The sequence below is a fragment of the Salmo salar genome, chromosome 12 (genome assembly GCF_965601325.2).
Source record: "Salmo salar chromosome 12, fSalSal1, whole genome shotgun sequence".
Taxonomy (NCBI): domain Eukaryota; kingdom Metazoa; phylum Chordata; class Actinopteri; order Salmoniformes; family Salmonidae; genus Salmo; species Salmo salar.
The window spans coordinates 50,935,658-50,949,085 of record NC_138302.1 but is presented as its reverse complement, the minus strand read 5'-3'; the positions used below and the strand labels follow the sequence as shown (position 1 = coordinate 50,949,085).

Below are 13,428 nucleotides of genomic sequence, written 5' to 3'. Positions count from 1 at the left end.
TGTCACAAAGAAAACCTTATCTTTGAGAATGTATAGCAATGCACAAAGGTGGCCATTTAAGTCAGAAGCCATTACAGAAGCACCGTCATAGGTTTGGGCAACAAGTTTCTCCATGAACTTAAACTCTGACCTCTCAGATTTCATTAAGTCAAACACAGACTGCACATCTCGCCCACTTGACACATGAAAGTAGCCCCAAAAAAACGCTCCTGAATAAATCCCTGATCGTCCACATACCTGATGATAACTGACCACTGCTAGTGACTGCTGATGTCTGTGGTTTCTCCATTTGCCATGTGAGAAAAGGCACTGCGTCAACCTCTTTTTTTTAAATCTCTCTTTTAATGGATGATGCGATGGAAGCTATCAAATCATTCTGAATTGACTTCGACAAGACAGTAGAAACGTCCATATGGTCAGTAACTAAAGCATCATAACATGCAACTACCTCTGCAAGTTCCTTGTAGTTGCCCTGGTTAGCGGAACTTTCTCTCTCATCGTACCCCCTAAAAGCCAACTCTTGCTTGCCCAAAAATGCAGTAGTGTCGATAAGACAACACCCGTTTCTTACCTTTTTGTTGTGTTGCACAGGTGGAATACGCAGACCCCTGTCCATTACATGATCAATGCCGCTTTTTTTCCAGAAGCTTGAATCTGATGTGGGCATCTCTTTCTGTGTACTCCAGAGAATGAAAAGGGTTCTTCAACAACAACAATTCACTGTACTATTCACTATCTCAATCTCAATCTCAATCTCAATGTCAATCTATCCAACTCACCACGCTTCTTAATCACACATGCGTAGTATTAGGTTCCTTCTCTGATCCTTTGATTGGATGGACAACAAGTTAGTTCCTACTGCAAAAGCTTTGATTGGTTGGAGGACATGCTTCGGAAGTTGTCATAATTGAGGGGGTGAGGAGCACGAGCATCCTAGGTTTTGTATTGAAGTCAATGTAGCCAGAGGAGGACAGAAACTAGCTGTCCTCCGGCTACACCATGGTGCTGGCCTAGAGTGTGTTGTTGAGACTACTGTAGACCTTCATTGTAAAACAATGTGTTTTAATCAGGTATTTGGTGACGTGAATATATTTAGTATAGTTTTATCTAAAGAGGATATATTTGTATAATGTTTCAGAAAAAAAATCTAAATCGGTCCTCCCTTTCCTCCTCTGAGGAACCTCCACTACCGTACAGTACTTCAAAGTTCAACATTTGTTGCTTGCAGATGCTAAAGTGATTTGCTTAGAGACATTCCAAAGGGCCCAGTATAGGGGTAAAGGCCAAGAAAAATAGCTGTCCCGTGGCTTGACATTTACCGTGTGTTTATATTTTTGGACGTTCTGCGGTTATGTTTACTTTCTTCAAACAAAGTGGTGCTGTCAACACCAGTGGAAGTGAAAATTGACACTGACCTCTGAAGCTATTCACACACGCACACACACACACACACATTCACACACACACGCGCACACGCGCACACACACACGCTCATATTTGCACTCTGGCAAACACACTTGCATTCCAATTTCTGCAATGGAAAAAAAGGGTCAGGGTACAATTACATTGTCATTCACTCTTTGTTCATGCTCTCCTATCTTATATGAAAGTGAAATTAAATAAAAAGGGACTTGTGTGAACATGTTAGTTGATGTGGGAGGTGACTTGAAACAAAAATATCTCTTCCGCCCCGTCCCTCAGAACCCAGAATCCCTGGACACGTCCATCCAGAGTGCCCTGTCAGCTCTGTTCCCGCCCTTTGAGGTCACAGCGCCCACCGTCCTCAGTCAGCTGTTTAGGACCATCGAGGAGCGCTTCCATGGTGACGCCCTGCACTGCTTACTGGACTTCCTCATCCCGTCCAAACACCTCTTGGAGAGTGTGCAGCAGGCGGCGTGTGTGAGTACACAGAAGCACTCACGCATGCGCACACACGCACACAGAATAGATGGAGCAACTTAGTAACAGTAAAACCGCAGAGGTTCACATTGTGGTTCTAACTGTATTGAAAAAAAGACATCAACAAAAGGTTTACTTGTCTGTTGCGGGATATATCCAGGCTGTTGTTTATGCTTTATGAATTTTCTGTGGATCCTAGCCAGACATGCAACTGAGCTGACATCGCTCAGCAAAGGATCACATTTTATTGTTTCTCCTCAAAGTGTTCAATAGAAAAGAGAAAACACAGTCTAGGATTCCATTTGTCTTTGTTTGAGGCTCAAGAAAAGTTGGGGTTAGGCCAGAATCTGGGGTTCAGTTTTTCATAACCACAGCTCAGCTATGAAGATGAATTTGAGTTATTTATCCTTCCCTCATTGCATTCCAGTCTGTAAAATGCAATTTAAAGTAAAAGTAAGCCTGCTATGTTTTAGATTATAGTCTTCTCATGTCACATAATACATAGCTGAAGAACACCCCTAGTGGGAACCCCGGGAATTTAAATGTTGGATCATTTAGTATTTTTTTCTTAAAAGTCCAGCATTAACTCACCATATTAAACTCATCAAGGGAGTTGATGATTGGTTAAGATCAGTTGAGCTGGTGCTGGGCTGGAACAAAAAAGTGCCATCCTACTGCAGTACTCACGATGAGAAACTCTGACATAAGGGATCATAAATCCATGCAACTCACCCCCTCTCCAATCTCTCCCACCCCCTCCCCAGGCTGCATACTCGGATGTGCTGTTCCGTTGTGAGGGCTGGCCCCTGTGCCTCCATGACAGGACCGTGATCCAGCTGGCCCCCCTCAACCCTCTCCTGCTGCGCCCCGGAGACTTCTACCTGCAGGTGGAGCCCTTTGGCGAACAGGCAGCCCGCATCGTCCTTAAGAGTCTCCTGGAGGAGGGCTGCCACGAGGTGGAGGAGACCCCCATCCCCGACACCACTTACCCCTATATCTTTACCCTTGATTGGCTGAGGGAGGTGAACGATGGCCGCCATGGCACCCCGCTGTCCCACTGCCTGCTTTCCACCGACCAGGGAGTGATGAAGGTGCCCTGGGCGCAAGTGGCAATCCCCGAGTTTCTGGTCAAGCACAAGATCATGACTAAATCAAGTGTTACCCGGGACGTTCCGTTTGAGTCACGGCAGTTGCAGATTCCATCCTCTTCCGACTCTACCTCTTCCACCCTTTCTCTGGAGACCATGATCCTTCCTGCCAGGGATGGGATATCTGTGTCCTTGCGACTCATGGACGGTACCTCGAAACTAATCAAGGGTGACCATGAAAAATCTGTCACCAAACCGCATGTCAAACCACTAGTCAAGCCTGTGGGCTGGGTGTCGCCCAACACCTGGGACACCAGCTGGAACTACTGCGAGATTGAAGGTGACTATGTGGATTTAGTGGAGTTCTCCAAGGAGAAAGAGTCTCCTGCGGGACACAGTAGGACTCCCAAACCTTCTAATCCTCCCCCTTTGTTCAAACCGGTCAGGCCCCCTCCTCCTATACCACTTGGGAGCAGCACCCCCTGTGGGTGCACCCTCAGGTTTTCGGAGGAGCCTTGCACACCATGCAGCCAGAGGAGGCTAGGGCAGGAGCCTAGTGGACATGAACTAAAGTGCAGGTACAGGGACTCTTACCTAGCAGCACTGCGCAACCCAGTTCCCTTTGAGAGGGGGAGCGTAGGACTGCTAGCTGCTCTGGAGGAGTCCGGCATCTGCGGAGGGGAGGAGTCGGGCTTCAAGGGTCACGCCAGAGGTCTGGGTCAGGATCACTGGGAGTGCTGTAACCACTATAAGGAGCCTATTGTAGGTCACGAGCCACACCAACATGGGCACTTTGCTAAGGAATCCCCAAACCTAAATCACATACCACGCAAATCTATCAAACCTGCCATAACTCACAAACCAGGAAAACATACTAAAGAACCTCAAGTCATTCATAAACTCTGCCAAGTCGAACCCCATAACCAGGCACTTCAAACAAACCACAAAGCCCATCAAACAGGACCTGACTCAATGCTAATGTTACCTCCGGTGGGCCATCATCAGGGCGCGGTTGATGCCTTTGACTGTGACTTCACCTCCAAGCCAGTTTGGAACCCGGAGGCAGTGAAAACCATTGGTAAACACAAGGCCAAGCCCAGGGCACTCTCCACTGTGTCCGAGACTGCCAGAGGAAGTCCTCTGGTCCATAAACTGAACAACAGGAGCCACAGTGACATCTGTCCAGAGATGACCCCTGTCTGTGTCCAGGTGGTGCAGTGTAAGAAAATCAATGCCTTCGGCCTGGTGTCCCCCAAGCTGGAGAGGCGGCAGTCTGCAAAGAATGGTAAGAGGGACTTTTGTTCCCTTTACACACTTTTGTGCTGACCTGAACCATACAGTGATGTCATTGGTATTGCAACAAAATTGCAACATAGACTAGTATTGTTGTACCCCATCCAGCTTACTGTCTTGCGTCATAAATAGTGCATGTTTCAAAGGGACACTGAAACCATCTCTGTGAACACCAATTAATTTAAACTCAACCTCGGCTCCGTTTTGCTGAAGGGAGTGTGCTGTGTTGAAGGGGGCCCTTAGGCCAGTGGCCATTGGCTATGGTAGTAAACATGACATTCCTTTTATAGAGAGAGACAGGGGGTGAGGGAGGAGAAGGCACTGTTCCCATTCCCTACACCCTCACACAAGGGCACTCAAGAGGTCTAGCAAGGGGCTAGGGAAGAAGGAGAGGGGACTGTCCCCATTCCCTATTAAACCCTTCCTCCCTACACCCTCACAAGGGCCCTCTGAGGACTCAAGACTATTGGACTGGTGAGGGAGAGGGAGCACAGACGAGCCTTTGTTGGCTCTAGAAGAAGCCAATTAGGATGCTAGAAATCAAAGCCATGCTTAACAGCCTGGCAGTGTTTGGTTACAGGGAGACAGCATGTGCAATGTTTAAAGGCTTTACATAGTGCAACTGTGGCACGTAAGGTTAAGGTTTGTATGAAAGACAGCCATTGAGATCTATGTCCAGAAAATAAATGCTCCCAGTGCTAAAAGGTCAAATCTTGACCAGGAAGACTTTACAGTAGAGCGTTGTTCTTCAATCCTGGTTAGTGAGAAATATATTATGCGTCACTGATGTCTCCTTCTGTGTTTATCATTTTAATCAACTTAATCAGTATTGTTCAAGACTGTGAGCAGGCTTTTGTTTTATCCCAGCACTAAAATACAGTATGTGATGATTAGTTGTTTAGTTGGATGCGATGTGTTGGTGTTAGTCTAGAACAGTCTAAGCACAGTCTTGAACAACATGGATTAAGTTGATTAAAATTATAAACACAGACATAATCAGAAGATGCAATAAATGACGTGAACACATTCACTTTCTGGTTGGTCAAAAGTATCTGTCATTTTTTTTTAGCTCAAGATCCCTCGCCTGGCAAAGTTGAAACGCAAGCTACTGCACCCTCCATCGGACCTGACACCAAACTCCAGAGTCCAAAGACCAAGCCCTCAGTGCCCCCAATCCTACCCCCCTCCCACATACACAGAGCTCCTCCATATCCCCCCTCCCAAGACTCCATCTTCAGAAGTATCAGTGGCCTACTTCACCTGGGCTTCGTCAGTCTACCAGGTATTGTGTTTCTTCTGCATGCCATCCAGTGTTACCCAGTGTTGTCCAATAACAAACACAAATGTAGCTACGGTGTTCCCTTATGAATACGCCCCTGGTCCACACTTGTCTTTATCTAACCTCTCCATGACACCCTCTACTGTCCCCTCCACCCCCAGGTAGCAGAGACAGGGTGGGCAGGGCCGTGCTGGAGGTCCATGGGAACAGGCAGGCCTGGATGTCTCCTCTGCTGTCTGCCCAGGAGGTGTGTAAAGTGCTACTTTACCTCCACTCCATCCCCAGGTAATACCAATCAATCCCTAAACATCTTCGGTGATAGTTAAAGGGAGTTTATTGTATGTGATTTTGTATAGGGTGTAGGTGATCAACTGGTTTGGGCCCAGTTTCCCAAAAGCAATGTTACTAAAGTTCACTATCAATACAAAGTTGCCAATGTCTTTGTAACTGTTTCAAACAAGCAAAGGATTAAAACATTTTTGGAATGAAACCGAAATGACTGCATTAATAGCCTACAGTTCTGTTTTGCAAATTGTAAGCTGCACTGTCTGTTATTTTTGACTCAATACACACTGATCAAAAATATAAACGCAACATTTAACAATTTCAAAGATTTTACTGAGTTACAGTTCACTGTTCCCCGGACACTGAAGACGTGGATGTCGATTAAGGCACCCCTTCACACCTCCCTGATTCAGAGGGGTTGGGTTAAATGCGGAAGACACATTTCAGTTGAATGCATTCAGTTTCCATATAAGGAAATCAGTCAACTGAAATAAATGAATTAGGCCCTACTCTATGGATTTCACATGACTGGGAATACAGATATGCATCTGTTGGTCACAGAAACCTTTTAAAAAAATGGTAGGGGCGTGGATCAGAAAACCAGTCAGTATCTGGTGTAACCACCATTTGCCTCATGCAGCGTAACATCGCCTTCGCATAGAGTTGATCAGGCTGTTGATTGTGTCCTGTGGAATGTTGTCCCACTTGCTTCCCACACCCTGTCGTACACATTGATCCAGAGCATCCCAAACATGCTCAATAGGTTACATGTCTATTGAGTATTCAGGCCATGGAAGAACTGGGACATTTTCAGCTTTCAGGAATTGTGTACAGATCCTTGCGACATGGGGCCATGCATTATCATGCTGAAACATGAGGTGATGGCGGCAGATGAATGGCATGACAATGGGCCTCAGGATCTCGTCACGGTATCTCTGCGCATTCAAATTGCTATTGATAAAGTGCATTTGTGTTTGTTGTCCGTAGCTTATGCTTGCCCATACCATAATTCCACCATCACTATGGGGCACTCTGTTCACAACGTTGACATCAGGAAACCACTCGCCTCTACAACGCCATACATGCTGTCTGTCATCTGCCCGGTACAGTTGAAACCGGGATTCATCTGTGAAGAGCACACTTCTCCAGCGTGCCAGTGGCCATCGAAGACGGTGGAGAATGGTATAGAAATTAACATTAAATTATCTGGCAACAGCTCTGGTGGACATTTCTACAGTCGGAATGCCAATTGCACGCTGCCTCAAAACTTGAGACATCTGTGGCATTGGGTTTTGTGACAAAACTGCACATTTTAGAGTGGCCATTTATTGTCCCCAGCACAAGGTGCACCTGTGTAATGATCATGCTGTTTAATCAATTTCTTGATATTATCTTGGCAAAGGAGAAATGCTCAATAACAAGGATGTAAATAAGCTTTTTGTGCGTATGGAAAATTCTGGGATCTTTTATTTCAGCTCATGAAACATGGGACCAACATTTTACATGTTGAATTCACATTTTTGTTCAGTATATTTCATGATGTGTAACAACATGTCTGCAAGGATGTGCCAAATCTGTGATTTCATACATTATTATTGGTTAAGCATTAGAATACGCTTCCTCAATAGTTGCAGCGATATAAGCCTGGGGGATTATATTTCTCTGATCCGAGAGCAGCAATGCTGTTTTTTTGATGATATCAGTATCAACAACACATTTAGCAAACGTTCTTTCATTGTGGTGTTTTGGGAAACACGTTACATATTCGGACATTGTAGGGATGATGCATCGTTAAAACTCTCATAAGCCTAAATTCCATCGCTATCGGGAAACCGGGCCCTGTTCTGTCCACTCTTACCTTACTATAATTGTGATTGATGCATTTTTTTGTGTGTCCTTGTAATACATATTATGAACACACTATGAAATGGAAGTAAATATTCTACATTGTTTGGAAGTCATTTAGGTAATCCTCTCATCACTTTTTAATGCATGCTGTCAAAACATTTGACATGGATTTGTGGCTATACCTTTTCACCACAGGAGGGCAGTGAAATATCACAATCTTATGTCTCACGCAACCCTACTATGCCCTTTTCGAATACTTTGATAATGCATCCTTCCTTCCACCCTTGCTTGAACTTATCAGCGAAACTGACATGGTTTGTTGTGAAATTGTTCAGTCATATCAGTGATTACTCCAATGGAAGAAGGAAGGAAGGAAGGAAGGAAGGAAGGAAGGAAGGAAGGAAGGAAGGAAGGAAGGAAGGAAGGAAGGAGTTGTAAAGTATTTGAACAGGGCCACAGTCTCCCACTTCTAAAACGGATTAACAAATAAAGACATGTCATCCACTGTGTTCTCAGTTACCCCCAGCTGACACTGGTCTCGCAGCCAGAGCTGTTTATAAGCCAAACGTCCTCATAATACACATTTTACAATCTAATCTCTTTACACAGCTTTAATGGACACACATTGAAATTCAAGGCGACGGCCGTCTTGTTTAAACAGATTGGCCCTTTAATGTCGTCCCCGGAATGTTCCTCATTTAACCTTTTAAGAGGCATCCCGTCCTGACAAACCACAATGACAACACTATTGCCCACAGGCCTTAGGCTGACTGCCAACTGTCTGGTATGCAGGTTTGTAAAGAACAGCCAGACCCAACTGGTAACCTAAGATAGAGCAATTACGGTGAGGCGTGTGTGTGTGTGTGGGGGGGGACTTTGTGTGCATGTGCGTGCATGAGACGGACAGACACAGTCAGTGGGAGAGGAGAGGTGAAACCATTAAAACTGCTCAAATAACACTATCGATCTGATAGTGAGAATTCCAGGACAGTGTGAACAACTTTTAAATGTGCCCCAACACGCTTCCCTGTTTTTTCTTTTCTAGAAAAGAGGTCCGGGACCTGGGAATGACAGTGGTGATCAATGCCAGAAAGATGCACCCTCCCTCCCTCTTCTACAAAGCCCTAATGATGGTTCAGGTTAGGAAAATATGAGTCATCACATCGCAATAAGTCAACTCTTAAACTATAATCCACACATTTAGATTTGGAGATAGAGAGCTGATTGTGGTATATCTAGTTACTCACCGTTGAAATGCAATATGGGGGCAGGTCAAGCAGTTCATCAGTTCAGATCAGTTTAGTTTGCGTTATTGGCTCTTGCAAGATTTCTCTTGCATTCACAAGAACTGAGGTAAAAAAGACTATCAACATAGACAACATGGCATAGATGACAACAGGTCATACAACAGAGCCATACAACACAAGCTATTGCTCTGAGTAAAGTAAAGCATTGTTGCTGCAGTTCATGATAGTTTGGGGATTGCTGTGGCCTGGGAAGTCCACAAGGAGATATTGGTTGCTGCACATGACTGACTTCACCAAATGTATCCTTTATGAATTCATAGGGATTTCTGTCCACTGCACAGTAGTAGTCAATTATGTCATTGACAATGATCTATCACTTTCTATCATAGATATTTACAGACCATTTAAACACATCTTGGGGACACATACACATGTGAATCCCTAGAGTGAAGAACACATTATTATGACCTTGCATGATGCCTTGTCCTGACATGTTTCCTTATTGGTCGGCCCCAAAGGAACAAGCCCTGAATGCAGTCCATAGTGTGCTGATACTGGTGGATAAAGACACAAGCCCTCGCTCTGAAAGACACCCTGGGCTACAGGTCAGAAAGCACCTACAGTACCAGTTAAAAGTTTGGACACACCTACTCATTCCAAGGTTTTTCTTTATTTTGACTATTTTCTATATTGTAGAATAATAGTGAAGACATCACAACTTTGAAATATCACATATGGACTCATGTAGTAACCACAAAAGTGTTAAACAAATCCAAATATATTTTATATTTGAGATTCTTCAAAGTAGCCACCCTTTGCCTTGATGACAGCTTTGCACACTCTTGGCATTCTGTCAACCAGGTTCATGAGGTAGTCACCTGGAATGCATTTCAATTAACAGGTGTGCCTTGTTAAATTTAATTTGTGGAATTTATTTCCTTCTTAATGAGTTTCAGCCAATCAGTTGTGTTGTGACAAGGTAGGGTTGATATACAGAATATAGCCCTATTTGGTGAAAGGCCAAGTCTATATTATTGCAAGAACAGCTCAAATAAGCAAAGAGAAATGACAATCCATCGTTACTTTAAGACATGAAGGTCAGTCAATACAGAACATATCAAGAACTTTGAAAGTTTCTTCAAGTGCATTTGCAAAAACCATCAAGCACTGTGATGTTACTGGCTCTCATTAGGACCACCACGGGAAAGGAAGACCCAAAGTTACCTCTGCTGCAGAGGATAAGTTCATTAGAGTTACCAGCCCCAGAAATTGCAGCCCAAATAAATGCTTCAGAGTTCAAGTAACAGACACATCTCAACATCAACTGTTCAGAGGATATTGTGTGAATCAGGCCTTCATGGTCAAATTGCTGCAAAGAAAACACTACTGAAGGACACAAATAAGAAGAGACTTACTTGGGCCAAGAAACATGAGCAATGGACATTAGACCGATGGAAATCTATCCTTTGATTTGAGGAGTCCAAATCTGAGATTTTTGGTTCCAACCACTGTGTCTTTGTGAGACGCAGAGTAGATGAATGGATGATCTCTGCATGTGTGGTTCCCACCGTGAAGCACGGAGGAGGAAATGTGATGCCGTGGGGCTGCTTTGCTGGTGACACTGTCAGTGATTTATTTAGAATTCAAGGCACACTTAACCAGCATGGCTACCACAGCATTCTGCAGCATTTCACCATCTCATCTGGTTTGCAGTTAGTAGGACTATCATTTGTTTTTCAACAGAACAATGACGCAACACATCTCCAGGCTGTGTAAGGGCTATTTGACCAAGAAGGAGAGTGATGGAGTGCTGCATCAGATGACCTGGCCTCCACAATCCCCTGACCTCAACCCAATTAAGATGGTTTGGGATGAGTTGGACCACAGAGTGAAGGAAAGCAGCCAACAAGTGCTCAGCATGTGTGGGAACTCATTCAAGACTGGTGGAAAAGCATTCCAGGTGAAGCTGGCTGAGAGAATGCCAGGAGAGTGCAAAGCTGTCATCAAGGCAAAGGGTGGCTACTTTGAAGAATCTCAAATATAAAATATATTTTGATTTGTTCAACACTTTTTTGGTTACTACATGATTCCATATTTCAAAGTTTTGATGTCTTCACTATTATTCTACAATATAGAAAATTGTAAAAATAAAGAAAAACCCTTGAATGAGTAGGTGTGTCCAAACTTTTGACTGGTACTGGCACATGGCAAGCACATTCACAAGCACATATACACACACACATAATCCTGTTTTACAAGACACAATGGCTGTGTCTCAATAGTCTAATAGTCAATGTCTCCTCTCCATCTTCTCCTTCAACTAATCTGAAAGCAATTGGAGGGATGAGTCTTCAAGTATGCTATCTGTGACTATTGAGACACGTCCACATTGTCAGGCCCTCTATCTGAAATATGACTGACCCCTCCCCTCATTGTGGGGTGGCAGGAAGCCTAGTGGTTAGACATTCGGACTAGTAACCGAAAGGTTGCAAGATTGAATCCCCAAGCTGACAAGGGAAAATTCTGTCATTTTGCCTCTGAACAAGGCACTGTTCCTAGGCTGTCATTCAAAATAAGAATTTGTTCTTAACTGACTTGCCTAGTTAAATAAAGGTAAAATAATAAAAATGCCTCCTGTCAATCAGATGGAAGTGGTGACCTCTCTGAAAGCCCTGCACAAGACGGTGGAGGGACAACAGCTGACCTCTGACCTAGGTGGGAACTTTCCCTACAGCCACACTGATTGGCTGCAGTTTCACCAGGTGCAGTATAATATTTATAAATGGCTTTAGTGGGCAAGAAATCGGTTTGGAAGTGAAATTGTTTGCAATCGTGTGGCTGTTGTCTTTACTATTCTGAAGCATCAATCCACCAAATCTATTGTATCGGCCTTGTTTTGGGAAGAGTCTGGATCCTAAAATCATTTGCCTGTGTTTCAGAAACTGGTTTCCTTTGTGTCGGACTTGCAAGGGGCAGCCCATTTACTACATAGAGCAATCAAGAAGATTGATGCTAATCCAAAAACGGACACCGCCCAGGTAGCTCATTAAAATTATAAATTAAAAGTCTATAGCATAATTTTTTCGGAGCTGATTTTATTTATTTTTTACATTGGGTTGTTTTTGGTTCAGGATGTTCAGCTATCTATTCAAGATCAGAAGACCTCAATGAAAGAGGTGCTGCAGGATGCACGATTGGTCCCTTTACAGAGAGAAGGTGGGGCCATTCTGACCAGAATGAGGAGGGAGGAGTTTCGATTTACCAAGTCTGACGACTACAGGTACTGCTTTTTATCTAATTCGTAAATGGTTGCGATTAACTGTGTGTAGCACCCTTAGAGATGGAAAGAGAGCACACCTATCTTTGCCATTGATCGCTTCTATGTCCCACCTACCCAGTCGACTACTTGCCCTCCGTTGCATTGCCCATTCTAAAACAGGCTTCTTGGCAAGTGAGCCCTCTATGGTAGCAAACATCTGTGTCAGGGGTACTCAATTCTTACCCTACGCAGTCCGGAGCCAGCTGGTTTTCTGTTGTACCTGATAATGAATTGCACACACCTGGTGTCACAGGTCTAAATCAGTCCCTGATTAGAAGGGAACAATAAATAAATGCAGTGGAACTGGCTCCGAGGTCCAGAGTTGAGTTTGAGGGATCTAGGTAATATCAAGGCAGCCTTTTTCTGCCAGAACACCACTGACCACACATAATCTATCAAGTTGGAGAGGTAAGGACTGGAGTGAATGTTTGACAACGTCCACCTCTCATTACAGGGATGCCTTGGAGTCAGCGACGGTCCTATATAACCAGGTGGAGGAGAATGTTCACACCCTGGTGATGAAGTCCAATGAATCACTACAGCATCTGGACTTCCTGCTCAAACTCAGGGAGGCGGAGTCAAATCTTAACACAGTAGGTCAGGAGGTTCTAACCTTACAGAACATTCAGCTAGAAGTACTGTATATTGTGTAGTACATACCTTCTTCCTTATTACTAAGGAACTGTGCCTGCTTGCTCTTACTAAATCAAGCACACCTAACATTATTGAAAGAAAACGAATACTCTTTTCCCCCGGGTCTGTTTGTATGCCTTATGATGTATAATTCCATATCTGAATTTGTACCTTGTAGGCCAAGGCATGGTTTGATACAGAAGGAGAGCAATGGCTGAACTCCTCCAACTCCACTGAGGACACACTGGAGAGTGTGAACCAAGCCCTTCAGCACTTTGACACCGCCCTCACTCAGGCCAAGGTACAGTTGGGTTGGGGGTTAGACTATAAAATAAATAATACAAATACTGAGCTATATTGTATGCTAAGAAAAATGGGGAAATTTATATTATTTTATAATACAATTGCTCAGATAAAGAGATTTTGTTCAACAAGTAATATTCTTTTTCTCCAAAAAATGGGGGTAAAAATGATTGGCACCCCTGTTTTCAATACCTTTCAATACCTCACATTGCGAGGACAATGGCACTGAGCCTT

General features: G+C 44.1%; 1 protein-coding gene across 1 annotated transcript in view; it reads left to right on the top strand.

Annotated features, from left to right (window-relative positions):
- LOC106565223 (pleckstrin homology domain-containing family G member 4B) overlaps window positions 1–13,428 on the top strand; it is a 61,339-nt gene that overhangs the window by 25,086 nt on the left and 22,825 nt on the right. Inside the window, exons 2-12 of the mRNA XM_014132102.3 lie at window positions 1,702–1,899; window positions 2,664–4,272; window positions 5,350–5,562; window positions 5,721–5,844; window positions 8,738–8,831; window positions 9,458–9,544; window positions 11,585–11,701; window positions 11,879–11,977; window positions 12,071–12,219; window positions 12,713–12,851; window positions 13,070–13,192. Of these exons, the coding sequence (XP_013987577.3) occupies window positions 1,702–1,899; window positions 2,664–4,272; window positions 5,350–5,562; window positions 5,721–5,844; window positions 8,738–8,831; window positions 9,458–9,544; window positions 11,585–11,701; window positions 11,879–11,977; window positions 12,071–12,219; window positions 12,713–12,851; window positions 13,070–13,192 (2,952 nt within the window). The remainder of the gene's footprint in view (window positions 1–1,701; window positions 1,900–2,663; window positions 4,273–5,349; window positions 5,563–5,720; window positions 5,845–8,737; window positions 8,832–9,457; window positions 9,545–11,584; window positions 11,702–11,878; window positions 11,978–12,070; window positions 12,220–12,712; window positions 12,852–13,069; window positions 13,193–13,428) is intronic.